Source organism: Leopardus geoffroyi, chromosome A3, assembly GCF_018350155.1.
Source record: "Leopardus geoffroyi isolate Oge1 chromosome A3, O.geoffroyi_Oge1_pat1.0, whole genome shotgun sequence".
NCBI lineage: Eukaryota > Metazoa > Chordata > Mammalia > Carnivora > Felidae > Leopardus > Leopardus geoffroyi.
The window spans coordinates 113,540,938-113,557,061 of NC_059336.1; the positions used below are offsets into that span (position 1 = coordinate 113,540,938).

At 40.2% G+C, this 16,124-nt stretch overlaps 1 protein-coding gene across 8 annotated transcripts in view; it reads right to left on the reverse strand.

The window, feature by feature from the left end:
* The window catches only part of LTBP1 (latent transforming growth factor beta binding protein 1), a 402,947-nt gene that overhangs the window by 261,058 nt on the left and 125,765 nt on the right, over nt 1-16,124 (reverse strand). For 6 of the 8 annotated variants that reach the window (XM_045447182.1, XM_045447179.1, XM_045447184.1 and 3 more), the window contains exon 4: nt 2,164-2,333. In XM_045447182.1, coding sequence (XP_045303138.1) covers nt 2,164-2,333 — 170 coding nt within the window. The remainder of the gene's footprint in view (nt 1-2,163; nt 2,334-16,124) is intronic. The other 2 variants (XM_045447178.1, XM_045447181.1) reach the window with 1 other exon arrangement.

Consider the following 16,124-nt stretch of genomic DNA (forward strand, 5'->3'; position numbering starts at 1 on the left):
GTCATGATCTCATGGTTCGTGAGATGGAGTCCCCATATCGGTTCTGCAGTGTGGAGCCTGCTTGGGATTCATTCAATCACTCATTCATTCATATTCTCTCTCTCCCTCTCTCTCTCCGTAAATAAATAAATAAATACATAAATAAATAATCATTTAAAATAAAATAAATTACACACAACACATGGGGAGACCAGTCATTCCAATAATGAATCATCGACAAACCAAAACCGGTCTCATCTCTAGTCTTAATACCAGAGAGTTCAGACCACCTTTTCCTGACACTTTCATATAGTTCAAAATTCTCTTCCTTACCAGTATGATTATAAGCTTTCAAAAACTCTCCTCCCATCACATTCTAATTCTGGAGAACATCTAAGAAATACATGATCTATACAATAACCCAAGGAAACAACATTGGGGTTATTTTTCAAATAAGATTAGAAAAATATTATATACTCAGCGATATTCACACAGAACAGGTTATCAAGCACTTACCCCAAAGGACCTTTTTTTTTTTTTTTTTAAGGTTTATTTATTTATTTTTTTCAAATTTTTTTTTTTCAACGTTTATTTATTTTTGGGACAGAGAGAGACAGAGCATGAACGGGGGAGGGGCAGAGAGAGAGGGAGACACAGAATCGGAAACAGGCTCCAGGCTCTGAGCCATCAGCCCAGAGCCCAACGCGGGGCTCAAACTCACGGACCGCGAGATCGTGACCTGGCTGAAGTCGGACGCTTAACCGACTGCGCCACCCAGGCGCCCCAAGGTTTATTTATTTTTGAGAGAGAGAGAGCATGAGCAGGGGAGAGGCAGAGAAAGAGCAGGATAAAGGATCTGAAGCTGGCTCTGTGTTGAGAGCAGAGAGCCCAGGTTGGGGCTCTAACTCTCAAAGCATGAGATCATGACCTGAGCTGAAGTCGGATGCTCAACCAACTGAGCCACCCAGCTGCCCCTCACCTGAGGACCTTTAAAACAAGATGCACACCCTGTCTTGCAAATGACTAGGAATTATCACACCTAAAGGATGAGGAGATGATCTATATGACTGCTCCAGTCTTCCCTCTTGAAAATCCCCAGGACTCGCTTTCCTCATCAGCCCAATAAACCTCATCCAACTGTTACTCTGGGGATCCAGGCTCAGGTCACTGAGCAGAATTTTCCCAAAAGATGAAAAACGCAATGTACAAACCTTGTATTAGATACTCTTTCTGTTAAGCGACCAATTGTAAGGGAAGAGTCAATCACTCCAGAAGAGTGACCAACTTAGGGAGGTGGGGGTGGGCCTGGGGAATCAAAGCCACAAAGATACAGACTCCTAAAGGGCCAAACAGTAGTAAAAACTCCCTCTCAGCTATTTTGCACTCCTCTTGGTGGTGAAAGACAGTCCTTTTCAACCTCACAACTGGCATTCTTTTTCATTACTTGTGGCGCAGGCAATCAGTCAACGTGAGACAGAGCAGGAAGCTGCTGGAACGAGCGTGTGCGTCTAGCTCTCGGCTCTGAATGGTCTGCGCCTCACTCCAGAACGTTTCCTCCAGATGCTGCCAGCAGACACTCTGTAATACCTAAACCACAAATCATCACATTCCCCACCCTTTGAGCCAGGCCTTGTCCTTGAGAGCTTCCCACATAGTGAGATATTAACCAAGCTGGCCACTGATACAATAGCTCTTTACAAATTCGGAGTAAAACCTGCCACACCATCTGCTCGATCTACTAAAAAGTGGACTCGTATCGTAAAAATATCCATGGTAGGTGAACCTCAGAGAGTAATGCAGGACATTTCAGACATTTCACATGGAATGAATCCTGGCTAGCTTGCTAAAGAAAATATTTTATCAATGTAAACATGTCAGGCATACAAGTGTATCTAAAATTAGAGCAAGTATGTGTCAGAAATGGAGCCATCTTGCAGAAACAGAATTACAGGCAGGTCACTCTAGATTCTTTGCCAATATCCAAGGAAACCGCCTTTCCTCAAAATAAAGAAACCGTGCTGCTATCTGGTTGTTCTGGGAACCAGGGAGGGTTTGTTGTTGTTTTCTTTTAAAGGACTCTTAAGTTTTATCTACTGTGACACATTAAAGCCCTCTACACCAAACAAAATGTTTCCAAACTATGATGCTGTAACTTAAAAAAACCATTGACTGGACTATACTCACACTGAAAAGGCGCCATAACTTGACCCTGCTTGAATGTCAAAGGGAACGAACCTTCAGTGGACTGCTCTCCCGAGATCACCTTCTGGGCCGCAAAGTACTTGGGCTTCAGCACATACTCCTGGGTCTGGCCATGATGTATCATCACATTCTGTGAGGAAAGTGGTGTCACTCTGGAAAGAAACAAAGTGGGGAGAGGGAAATTAGTTATGGACTTTTGAAACCAAGAAGGAGAAAAGAAGACGTTCAATTTAGAAAGGAACGTAGATTCCATGTGAGGCTCGATTTTTCTCTTCAAATACTGTAGTGGACCACTTATAACACAAGGAACTAACCACTTACACTTAGAAACGTTAATATAAAAGAGACTCTGCTCATCTAGTCAAGAAGCATAGGCTATCTAGACCACCACAGGTGGATTCTATCAGAAGATTTGGAGCACACAGCCTTTATGCAGAGCACGGGCCATTTATATGTAAGACAGACAAAGACACATACAGAAGCGGGTACCAACATTTACAAAGTGTATTTTCCATATACTGATAAGTAGGCAGTATTGGAAACGCAAGGAAAGGAAAGGAGGAAGAAAATACAGAAAGAGGATTATGCAAGAAGTCCCCGGCTTGATCAGTCACGCAAAATTAACTGTCAACAATCAGAGCCTGTAGAGTAACCAGTGGGACCTTCCTAATGACAGAAGAGAAGGTCAATCTCTTCGAGCCTCACCTTCCTGAGCTGTAACCACAGAATCACTGTCAGACAGGCCAAAGAAAAAAATGCTTGTAAAAAAGTCAGAACACACAAAAACTGGGAAAATTTTGAATTATCTTTTGAAATTGTAATTATGGTAAGAAACACATTCAACTTTTTCTAGTTAACCTTTAAATTTTTTATGCTGTATCTCTTAACAATTAAAACTGTACTATTCAGGTTAAATGTTTTATAATTATTCATTCCTAAGAAGGGGAACAATGGTAAGAATAACGGATCACAATCTCATTTCTTCAAGACCCCACGTGAAGAACTCCGAGGACTCCCGAACACAATTACTGTGTATTCACCCTCTGGTCTGACCGTTTTCTATGGCAGTTCTCTTTTGTTGCATGTAATGGAAACTGTGCTTTGTTTAAGCAGTTTTTTTAATTTAAATTCCAGTATAGTTAACATACAGTGTTACATTGGTTCTGAGAATTTTATCCAAAAAATACAAAAACACTAATTCAAAGGGATACATGCACCCCTATGTTTATAGCAGCATTATTTACAACAGCCAAATTATGGAAACAGACCAAGTGCCCATCGACAGATGAATGGATAAAGAAGATGTGGTGTATATACACAACGGAATATCATTCAGCACGTAATGTAAACTTTAAAATAACAAGTCTTTGCCCACGTTTAATAATTCCCTGAAGGACAGAACTAAAATCATTAGCTAAGTAAGACTAATAAATAATCAGACAATGTAAAGAAGATACACCAACTCATTCCAGAAAATGCTTAACTGTACCAAAACTGCTGGGACAGAGCACTGTAGCAACAAACGGAGTCTTTGGAAGGAGACACCTCTGGTGTCATCTTGAATTTTATCACCTGGGGCATATTAAAGCCGCCTACACCAAACAAAATATTTCTAAGCTATGATACTCTAAGTTAGGAAATGGTTGCCTGCGATATAACCACACTGATAAGGTACCCCCAAACCCCAAAGACTCTCCCTAATAAGAGACTGTACTAAACAAGAAAAAGAAATGACATTGTGACAGGTGAGTACGTAAGGTCAGTTGTCAAGATACCAAAAACACCACTACACAGTGTCTTGTCAAAAGCAGTAACAGTCTTGAATAAAGTCAGTCTATTTGAGTCTAACAATGAATGAGGTATTCTGTGGGACAAGGCATCCATGAGAAAGGAAGGAAGAGGCTGGGATTAACGATGCTTCCCTCTTACCTAGTCAGTGATCTCTATCCACCACTTTAAACCTCAGAGTTGCAGGAAAGCCTAGGAAAATCCACTTTGGACCTGAGTTTTCCCAGACACAACTCCATGGAAGGGCGCTCCCTCTATCACCAGACTAATGACTTAAATTACTAAAAGCCTAAGTAAGGCTTAATGTTGTAAACACTTTTGTTTTGATGATGTAAGTGTTGGTCTGAACTTGAAGTATGTTTGGTTGGAATACAGTAGAAAGTATAACAGCTGGACACATCTGGTGGTGAATGGTAAGAACCACAAGTCTACTCCATCAGCCTCAAGAAAAGGGGAAGCCCTTCTTCTCATCTCCAGGGCAACCCACTCCCCAGCTGTGCTGTCATCCTGTCACTACACTGTTGACACCTGCTGGCAAAAGTACAGGCTTGCTCCTATTCAGAAGAGGACAGCCTAGCATTCCAGCTGCGACAACTGCCAGCTAGGTACGACTGGGGTCTGCCTTCTAGTGGAGCTCCTCCTTTCTCTCCCCTCTGAATCAAGGAAGTGAGAGGCGGCAAGAAATCAGCAAGAAAGAAGCTGAGAGCTTATATACGGGCTCCTTTTCTCTAAACCTAACTGGAAAGTACAGAATAAACAAATAAGATGAGCTTACCGGGTCTAGAACTTGAGCAACAACCCTCAGCCATCACTGACTTAAGGAAATGAGTAATGGTAGTTAAGTCTAACTACATTGTAAGTATTCACCACGTCACAAATTGCAAATATGGAGCTACCCCTGAACCGTGCTTCCCCATTTTCCAGCTCCTTTCCTCCTTCCCAGTGCAAGTGTGTAAACACACAAGAAGAGACTGAAGCCACTCTGCACGACAGCCTCACGGAGAAGGAAGCAAAGCCATGGACAGTGATACCATGTGGGGAGAACAGAGAAAACTGTGCGCTCACTTCACAAATACACGACTGCCATCTTTTTCTCTCTTCCCTTCTTCCTCCTTTGCAGTTCATGTTCACTTTCCCCTCTAATTTCATCACTCAGTTATTTCCACTCTGGACCACTTCTAAGCCCTACAAATATATATTCTCTTTAACTCTCCTTTTTTTACCCAAGTATTTCAGGAATAATCTTTCTCCCTTCATTTCAGTTGAGATATTTTCCATTCTTCCCTTCCCTCCTCCGACAGGGAGGGGGAGAGCTTAACTATCACTAGTGAACATCAAATTTGTCAGAGCATTACGATTTTTCTAAGAGAATACTAAAATATTTGAGAAAACTAAAAATGAAAACTAGGATATCTGGCTCAAATGGTTTTTAAGAAAAAAAATGGTTTTTAGATATCTTATCTTCCTCCAAAGATGCCCTTAAAATTATAAGGAATAAAAAAAAAAAAAAAGAAAGAAAAGAAAAGATTCAGGGTGCCTAGGTAGCTCAGTCCGTTAAGTGTCTGACTTCGGCTCAGGTCATGATCTCATGGACGGTTCGTGAGTTCAAGCTCTGCATCGGACTCTGTGCTGACAGCTCGGAGCCTGGAGCCTGCTTCCGATTCCGTGTCTCCCTCTCTTTCTGCCCCTCCTCCCCTCAAAAATAAATAAACGTTAAAAAAAAAAAAAGGAAATATTTAAATCTAGAGTTGACATGTGGCTGTTACACAATAGTACAGCTACACTAGTAATTAAAATATTGAAATATTCTCTTCTGATAGATACCTACTATCCCAAGACCCTTAGCACCCCTCCCTACTCCCTCCACCAGGCCCCCACAAGACATCCCTTCAATCCTGTAAATAAGGAGTTAACATTCAGCAGAAATGGATCTCTGGGTGTCTGTTCCAGCATCCCTTCTGATTAATCAATACCTGTGCTACACAGGGTACTAAATATGGTCCGTGTCACCCATTAATAAACACACAAGAGATATTTCAACAAATCTGTGGGATTCAAAGTGGGATGAGAAACACTGCCTGTTGTAGCAGCATGTAGTTCAACGTGTAGTAAGAAGAACATTTTACTTAGAGACCATACACATCTACATAGGGATTGTGCTTTTATGTAACTAAAACAACCTTATAAAATATTTACCCTTACCATGTGTAGAATACTGATATTTTGTCCTCCAATCTATTTTTTGAACCACTACATTGATTTCATGACTTTGTGACTCCCTAATGGCTTGCAACCAGTAGGTGTAAGGGCACTGCTCAAGAACCACTGTGTGAGGGCACAGGCACAAAAGAAGCAATCTTTGCAAGGAAACACAGAGGATCTCTGGACCCAAAACCAAGTAAAGCAAAGGGTGATTTTAAAAAGTAGGGCTGTACACTGGTGTCTTCACTAGAAATCTGTATATAAAGTCAACTGTTCCCCAACTCTAGCAAACAGAGCGTCCAAGTCACATTTCTACTCTTCTCAGGGAAAAAAAAAAAATATATGAGTATTTTCATCTAAAAGAATGGAACTATGTGGTGTAAACCACAAAACTTACTCCGCCCCTCACTCCCAGAGTAAGACCTTCTCGTTCTGGATTCTGGCTTCCCCTAGCTCAAACACTGGTCTCCTATTTCTCCCCCTAAAAAGGAGCTTGCTGGGCAACCCAGAAAACAGGGAGTTCCAGAATGATCCCAGGGTGCGGTGGGGGTGCTGGGTGGAGGGAAGGAACCACGAGAATGGAAAACAGGATTGCAATTTTGGAGACACCTGACTATATGGTATAAATGCAATTGGTGGAAAGAAAAACGGGAGAATACATTCATATCTGATGCTAGGAATACTCTCCCTCAAGAACCATGCATGAAAGCAAAGGACACATACAGAGAGAGAAATCCAAGCATCGAGTTGTACATCCATGGACAGAATATTACAAATGTCGTAACTGTCAGAAACAACCATGTTACCAACTGTGGTGATATTCGTGTACAGAATTAGCTAGAGAAGGCAGGAAAATTCTTAAAGAATAGGAGAAACGGAGGGGAAGACTGGGAGAGCCACTGCCCTCGCCTTATAAAATGGAGGGTCTTCAGATAACATTCATGACCTTGATAGAGAACACTGACACAAGAAAAGAGAAGTATAAATATGCTGTCGGGATATACATGAACTATGCCAATGAAATAATGATTTTGAGAGAAAGGGTGGGGAGAAGAGAGAAAGTAAAGCAAGCTAAATCTTCACCTCCTACAGCAAGAAGTATTTAGACAACATCTAAAAGGAATAAATCAAGAAGCAATGGCTGGATAGAGCTAACCACCAGAAGGACCAATAGGGCCTGAGGATTAAATGTGGAAGAGTTGGAGACAAAAGGAAAAGGATTAAGTGATAATGAAGGTTTCAAGCCTGGTTGACTGGACAGGTACTTCTGTTCAAGGCCAAGGGGAAAAGTAAGAGCAAAGAAGCAGGCTGAGTTATGGCAGTCGGAAGAAAGGGTCAGTCAGTGAGGACGAGAGTTATATTAGAGACAGACTATGGAGCAAATCTCTGAGGGATGATTAGGGAAAGCCTCCAAGATGAGGAAAAGTGATGTTCTCGGAGGAGCCAACTTCTTCAAAGGCAAAAATGTTTTAGAAAAGGGAACACAGAACCACACAGTCTGGAGGATATCCATGCTCAGGGGTAGGGATATAAAAAGAAAATGGGGGGGGGGGGAAGGGAACTGGAGAAAAACAAGAATAACATAGGTCCAGAAATGATAAATGGAAGAAAGTTTCTAGGAGGAACAGAGAGGGGACCACCTGCCAACTGCAGCACAAAAGGCAGAGAAAGGAACTGGGGAAGGCCACACCTGGGGTGGGTAGGTCACTGGCACCACCCACAGTGTGGGTTCAGTAGTGACAGAAGTGTGGCTACAGCAGGCAATACACTAGGTAGGTGGCAGGCCATGACACATGGACAAGACGGCCCAGGAAAAACAGGCTGGAGCTTAGAGGCAGGGCTGGCCATCTGAGGACCTGAATCTGTGGAAACCTCTCTATCTTTATAAGCAGAAAGGAAACAATTGCATACAACTTCTTTCCTTAAAAGAAAGGATTAGTCACATACTGTTTATACTGCTGCCTTCATAGTGGCAATTTTTGGCACCCATATAGACTAAGCTTTTCCATATTTCTACTAAATTCATTATTTGACCTGTGGAATGGGTGGGAGAATCTGGCAAAACACAAGCCCCTTTCCACTTAAGGAAAGCGCTCTGGACCTCACAGAAGGAAACCCCCAACAGGCCATAAAATGTTTCCCACAGAAGGCCAGTCTAACACAATCCAAGCCTTTCCCCTATGTTTAGCGTACTCAGGTTTATAATCAAGACTAAGAGAAACCAGAAGGGGAAAAAAAACAGAGCTACAGGAGGAAGCCACTAAGGGTCAACCTCCAGACTTTCAGGGCCAGTTTCTCGTTACAAAATTCAAGGGCTCCTATGTGCCTCGCATGGGTGACAAGCTGTTCAAAAGCATGGGTGCGTGCTACTCACAGAAAAGGCAGTGCACTCAAGTATATAAGACGTGCCAACTACAGCTGGATGGAGGAAACGTCTTTCCTACAGAGTTCTCAAGGATGATAGGCACAGAGGGAAGGTCCAAGAAAAGACATACGGCTAGGAAGATGTCACAAGGCAGCAAAACACACATGTGAGGGGAGATTGAAGTCTGTGGCGACCCCACTCCTACAGAATTACTTTCAGACCAAAAAAGAATTAGGAGGTAAAAGATTGCTGATGAAGAGATCAAAGGACAGCACAGACTGTTGGTATCAGGATAAGGGAGAGCTAGGGTATTCCAGAATACACACAGCTGAAGTAAAAGGAAACAAGCAAAAACAAAGTCCCAAGAATGGGAGGAAAGAAAAGAGTACACTGAAAATTTAAGTGTGGGGACAGACCGTTAGGGGATTGAGACGATGAAATTAAAGAAGGTAGATATTGCAGAGGGATGGAAAATGCGTGGAAATTAAGGAAACCTTGGTGGTCATCATCAATAAACATGGAAAGCACAACCAAGTAGCTTAGGAACCAATTTTCTTTTGCCAGTGGTTCTTCACTGGGTGTGATTTGGCAATATAGGAGACATTGTCAAACGTTAAGATTCGGAGGTAAGGTGCTCACATCCCATGGTAGAAGCCAGGGAGCTACTGAACATCCTGTAACACCCAGGACAGTCCTCTACCAGAAAGAATTATCTGGCCCTAAATGTCAACAGTACTGAAGCTGAAAAACCCTGTTTTCAACACATGCTACTATCATCAAACAAATTTAGTAGATGTGAGTAAAGACCGAATGGCCCATTGAAATGGCAACGACAAGGTGTAGGGAAGGTAAAAACTGCACGACTTGTCACGTGTGCTGTAAGCCCCATAAGGCCAGGGAAGGGGCCCTGGACTCAAGTTGCCTGGGTGGCAATCTGCAAGCGGAGTTAGCGTATTGCTGAAAATGTAATGGGATAATAAAAAAAAAATCATTTAGTAGAACCCCATTAGGAGCAGTACAACATACAGATGGAAATAACTTTTTGGTAAACAGCTTAGCATGGAAAGGGAGTGTGCCATAAAGAGATCGTGGAAAGATAGTTGCCAAACTGCTTCCTAAGGCAGGGGAGTCCAATCAACCAGCCATGTTTAGTTATACTAAGAAGATCATGTATGCTAGGGGCTTGACGAAAACTGTCGGGGTAAGAGACAAAAGTGAGCACTGCACCTACAATTCCCCACATCTGCCCTTTCTCCAAATGGTCCTCCACATCTGCTCTAAAGAAACATCTAACCTGAGGTGTCTCACAATTTGCCCCTGAGAGCCAACCCGTGTCTCCACACAGCCGTGCTTAGGAGATATTCTTCTGAACATGACTGCTATAGGAAAACATCCAAGGAATTCTCAACTCATCTAATCCCAAGTTCCTAGAGGAGACAAAATATAATCAATGGGCTGTAATGAAGAGGAGACTTTAAGAAGAAGGGAGGAAAAGGCCTCCTCTTGGAAGGTTTAATGAAATAATCCCAACACTTCGGAAACAAAACATGAAGTGGGTTGAAACCAAATGCTTGAAGAAAATGCAAATGGTATAAACAACTCAAGTAAAAGTCAGAGGTTGTCAGACCTGTTAAAAAGCAAGACCCAACTACATGCTGCCTACAACAGACCCACTTTCAGTGTGAAGACAGACACGTTAAAAACAAAAGAATGAAAAAGATTTAACAGGTTAACAGGAATCAGAACAAAGTTGGAGTGGCTGTTAGTATTAGGCAGGGTAGATTTCACAGAAAAGAATATAATTAAGGATAAAAAGGATCATTTCATAAGGATAAAGGGTCAATTCATCAAGAGGACACATGAATCCTAAACAGCTGTGCACTTGATAACAGAGCTTCAAAATATGAGAAGCAAAAAATGATTTTTAAAAAAATCCATGAGAAGCAGATAACTTTGTTGTTTTAGTTCCTGTTTTCAACACCCGTTTAAAAAACTGACAGCACAAGTATACAGAAAATCAGTCAGGATACAGAAGACTTAAACAACACTATCAACCAGCTTAACCTAATTGACATTCATAGAACACTCCACCCAACAACAGCTGGACACATATTTTTCAAGTGCATACAGAGTATCTACCAAGATAGACCATAATCTGGGCATATAAAAAGTGTCAGTAATTTTTAAAGGAGTTGACTCATATGAACTATATTCTCTGCCATCATGAAATTAAATTAGAAATCAGTAACAAAAAGATCTCTGGAAAATCCTCTTCATATTTGTAAACTAAAAACCAAACTAGATTTGTAAACTTCAAAATAACCAAAGGATTCACAGAACTAGGAGAAACAATCCTAAAATTTGAATGGAACCACCAAAGACCCCAAATAGCCAAAGCAACCTTGAACAAGAAAAGCAAAGCTGGAGGCATTAGAAATCCAGACTCCAAGTTGTATCACAAAGCTGTACTGATCAAGACAGTATGCTACTGGCACAAAAATAAACACATAGATCAACGCGACAGAATAGAAAACCCGGAAATGAACCCACAGCCTATATATGGTCAATTAATCTTCGACAAAGCAGGAGAGAATATCCAATGGTAAAAAAAAAAAACAGTCTCTTCAACAAATGGTGCTGGGATAACTGGACAGTAATATGCAAAAGAATAAAAATGGGCCACTTTCTTATTCCATACACAAAAATAAATTCAAAATGGATTAAAGACCTAAACGTGAGACAGGAAACCGTCAAAATCCTAGAGGAGAACACAGGTAGTAACCTCTTTGACATCAGCCACAGCAACTTCTTAATAGACACGTCTCTGGAGGCAAGGGAAACAAAAGCAAAAATAAACTATTGGACTTCATCAAAATAAAAAGCTTCTGCACAGTGAAGGAAACAATCACCAAAACTAAAAGACAACGTACACAATGGCAGAACATATTTGCAAATGACATATCTGATAAAGGGTTAGTATCCAAAATCTATAAAGAACTTCAAACCCAATACCCAAAAAATAATCCAATTAAAAAATGGACAAAAAACATGAATCGATATTTTTCCAAAGAAGACACACCCATGGACAACAGACACATGAAAAGATGCTCCACGTCACTCATCATCAGGGAAATACAAATCAAAACTACAATGAGATATCACCTCACAACTGTCAGAATGGCTAAAATTAAAAATCCAAGAAACACCAGGTGTTGGTGAGGATGTGGAGAAGGGGGAACCCTCTTGGACTGTTCGTGGAAATGTAAACTGGTACAGTCATTGTGGACAACAGTGTGGAGGTTCCATAAAAAATTAAAAACAGAACTACCCTATAATCTAGCAATTGCATGACTGGGTATTTACCCAAAGGATACAAAAATACAGATTCGAAAGGGTACATACATCCTGATGTTTATAGCAACATTATCAACAATACCCAAACTATGAAGAGGGCCCAAATGTCCATCAACTAATGAATAGGTAAAAAGGATGTGGTACAAGGACACCTGGGTGACTCAGTTGGTTAAGCATCCAACCATTCATTTCGGCTCAGGCCAATGATGTCATGGTCACGAGATCAAGTCCCATGTCAGGCTCAGTGTCTGTCTCTCTCTCTCTCTCTGCCACCACCCCACCCCGTGCTTGTGCTCTTTCTCTCAAAATAAACAAACTTAAAAAAAAAAAAAAAAAGATGTGGTATATATATATATAATGGAAGATTACTCTGTCATAGAAAAGAATGAAATCTTGCCTTTTCCAACAACTTGGATGGAGCTAGCAATTATTATGCTAAGCCAAATCAGTCAGAGAAAGACAAATACCTTATGATTTCACTCATATGTGGAGTTTAAGAAACAGAACAAATGATCACAGGAAGGGAAAAAAGAGAGACAAACCAAGAAGCAGACTTATCTACAGAGAACAAACTGATGGCTACCAGAGGGAAGGTGGGTGGGGGGCATGGGTGAAATAGGTGATGGGGATCAAGGAGTGTACTTGCTGTGATGAACACTGGGTGATACATGGAACTGTTGAATCACTATGTTGTACACCTGAAACTAATATTACATTGTATGATAACTAACTGGAATTTAAATAACTTAAAAAAAAAAGATTAACAAATCCTAGGAAATCTAACATACAGCATGATGGCTATAGTTAATATTATGGTATTTAATGGTTTAAATTTCCTAAGATGGGAAGTGTTCTCACCACAATAAAAGGTAACTTGTGAGTTAATAGATGTTAATTAGCTTGACTGTATAATTATTTCACAACATGTGAGCATATAAAACCATCACATTACAGACCTTAAGTATATATAACTTTTGTCAACTGTAAAAAAAAAAAAAATAACCAAAGAATCAAACAAGAAATCAAAAGGAAAATTAAACGTTATTTTGAACTGGAAAATGAAACACAACCTATGCAAACTTATTGGATGCTGCTAAACCACTATCAAGGAGTAAATCTGTAGGGCTAAATACCTGTATTAGAAATGAAGGTCTCCAATCAATGACTCACCCTCCACATAGAGAAAAACTAGGGAAAAAATGAAGCTCAAAATGGAGAGGAAATGAAATAAGGGGCAGGTTAGAAATTAATGAAATACAGAAATAGAAATCATTAAGACCAAAAGCTGTTTCTTTGAGATCAGTGAAACCGATAAAACTCTAGCTAGATGGATTTAAAAAAAAAAAAAAAAAGACACAAATTGCCACTATCAGAAATGGGAAGGGTGATATCACTATAGACCCAGAAGGTCAAACGACTAAGGCCACAATTTGAAGAAGCCCTCATTACCCACAGATGAAACAATTTTAGCACTGGTAAGAAAAAGAGATTATTTGAAATATTTCATATACTATATGTTTATTCATTCATTAAAAAAAATCATATATCACCTTTGGAAAATGCTAATCAACTCATTTCAAAACTACTCAATGAAATGCTAGAATCAAGTATATTATGCCCTCATGTGAAGGGTAATTTTATGTATCAACGTGGAGGGTATTTTTGGATGAGATTAACGCTTAAGTCACTGAGTAAACAGATGGCCCTTCAAAATGTGGGTAACTTGAAGGCCTCCATGGCTAAAAGCAAACTCTTAGCAGCAGATGGTCTTTGAATTTTATCTGCACCACTGGTTCTCCTGGGTCCACACCTGCTGACCCACGCCAAACATATGGATTCACCAGCCCCCGTAATCACGTATGTCAATTCCTCATAAATAAATCTCTATTATACATACACACAGCTTATTGGGTCTTTTCCTCTGGAGAAGCCTAATATACTCACCACCTTTGCTATACAAACAACCTCAACCAAGTAACTGAGGAAAGGAAGTAAAAAAGGAACAGAATTAAAACACCAATGCTTGCAACCCCTTATTAAAAGGAGGCTCTGATCATCAATGGCTGCTAACATCACAAAGAGAGACAACATATAACCCTGGATGGAAGAGCATGACCCTACTTATGAACTAGTCCAGTCAAAAATCAAACTTGGGGGGCGGGGCGCCTGGGTGGCTCAGTCGGTTAAGTGTCTTCATGGTCTTCAGCTCATGTCATGATCTCACGGTTCATGAGTTCGAGCCCTGAGTTGGGCTCTGTGCTGACAGCTCAGAGCCTGGAGCCTATTTCAGATCCTGTGTCTCCCTCTCTCTGCCCCTCCCTGACTCATGGTCTGTCTCTGTCAAAAACAAATAAACATTAAAGAAAAAAATCAAACTCAGGGTACCTGGGTGGCTCAGTCAGTTGAGGGTCCAACTTCGGTTCAGGTCATGATCTCACAGTTTGTGAGTTCAAGACCCACATCAGGCTCACTGCTGTCAGCGCACAGCCTGCTTCAGATCCTCTGTCCCCCTCTCTCTGCCCCCACCATGCTTGTGCACTCTCTCAAAACTAAACACTAAAAAAAAAGCAAACAAAAATCAAACTCAAATCTGACCAAGTCTCTAGATCTACATTCACAGTAAATTCAGCAGGACAGAGTACATGTTAATATCACAGGGGTAAAAACCAGCAAAATCTATAGTTTCTGCAAGAAATTTTAAGGAAAAAGAAGGGAAAGGTACTCAGAGACTAAAAGATTTGAGACAGGTGAGCGTGTGTTGGAATGGATGAACACTATTTTGATCCTGATTTGAACAAGTAAGGAGTTAAGCATTTATGAAACATTTAAGGAAATTTAGATACCTGGATTTTTAATGATATTATTTGTTTTGGGTAGGCTAATAGTCTTGTGGCAATTTATTAAGAGCCTGTATCTCTTACAGATACATGCTGAAACATTTATAGACTGGTTTCAAAATAATCAGAGGGAGGCAAAGAAGCAGATTTGAGTATAAACAAAACAAAATACTTTGAGTTGTTAATCATGAAAGCTAGTGGAGGGATATTTTGAGGTTTCTTTATACTATTTTCTCTATTATTTTTGTGATTAAGCTATTCTATAAAAGTTTACAAAATACAAATATCCTACAACAATCTTTTGTGATTTTTTTTTTTAAACCTGCATCAAATCACATGTTTACAAGTACTCTGAAAAGGAGAAACACTATATGGGTAAGATAGCATTATTACTTACTCACAAAAAGAGAAAAGGAAACTGATAAACAGCAAGAGGAAAAAAGGACGAAAAAGAAAATTCCAGCAATGCACATCCTCTTTCTTTCTATTGTTAACTATTGAAGCTACATGCAGGACGAAAAAGAAAATTCCAGCAATGCACATCCTCTTTCTTTCTATTGTTAACTATTGAAGCTACATGCTAATGAGACAGATACCTGTCTGCCAAGAATGAGGTAACTACTCAACAGCCCTGAAAACCCAGAAGACTAAAATCATCAAAACCTTGAACTAGAGTAAGTTATTTAGCAAGTAACCATGGAAGGAAATATTGTTAATAACTAAAGTCCTTGGTTTTATCAAAAAAATGAGCTACTATATTTGGTTATTTGGGACAGTGTCCCTGAACACAAACTAAAAAGGAATTGCAGTCATCCATTTATCTCAACTGAAAGAGGCCAGAGGAAACCTAACTAAATACAATCCCAAAAAATTCCAAAATATAAACAAAAATTAAGGCTTCTACCCTACTGGGGACTGCCAACTCCAAGTCTTTTAAATCAAATTTTAGGAACCAAATCCTGACTCTACCACTTACCATGGGAAAGAAGAGGAAAATTACCTCAACTTCCTCAATGCAATCTAAGGGGAATAATACGCACCTCATAAAGTTAATGTGAAGACAAACACGAAATGTGGTTTCTTCTGAAATGTGTGGAAATACCTAGCACAGTACCCAATGCACACACAAGGACGTTTGATTCCTTCTCCTCCACCAAAAAGGAGGACAGCACAAAAACAGAATTTCACCCCTCCGATAATATTAGAGTTCATGTTCAGAAATTACACAAATGTATAGTTAAGAGAAAAGCAGTATTTGTTTCAAAGTTTTATTGTAAGTAACTTCAGAATTTTTTTTCAGTTTTGTTGTTTTTTTTTTAAGAGTTTGGAACATATAGTCCCATTCACAGCAACCAGAGGGTCAAGGTTCATACTGATACACTCACACAAAGGAAAGC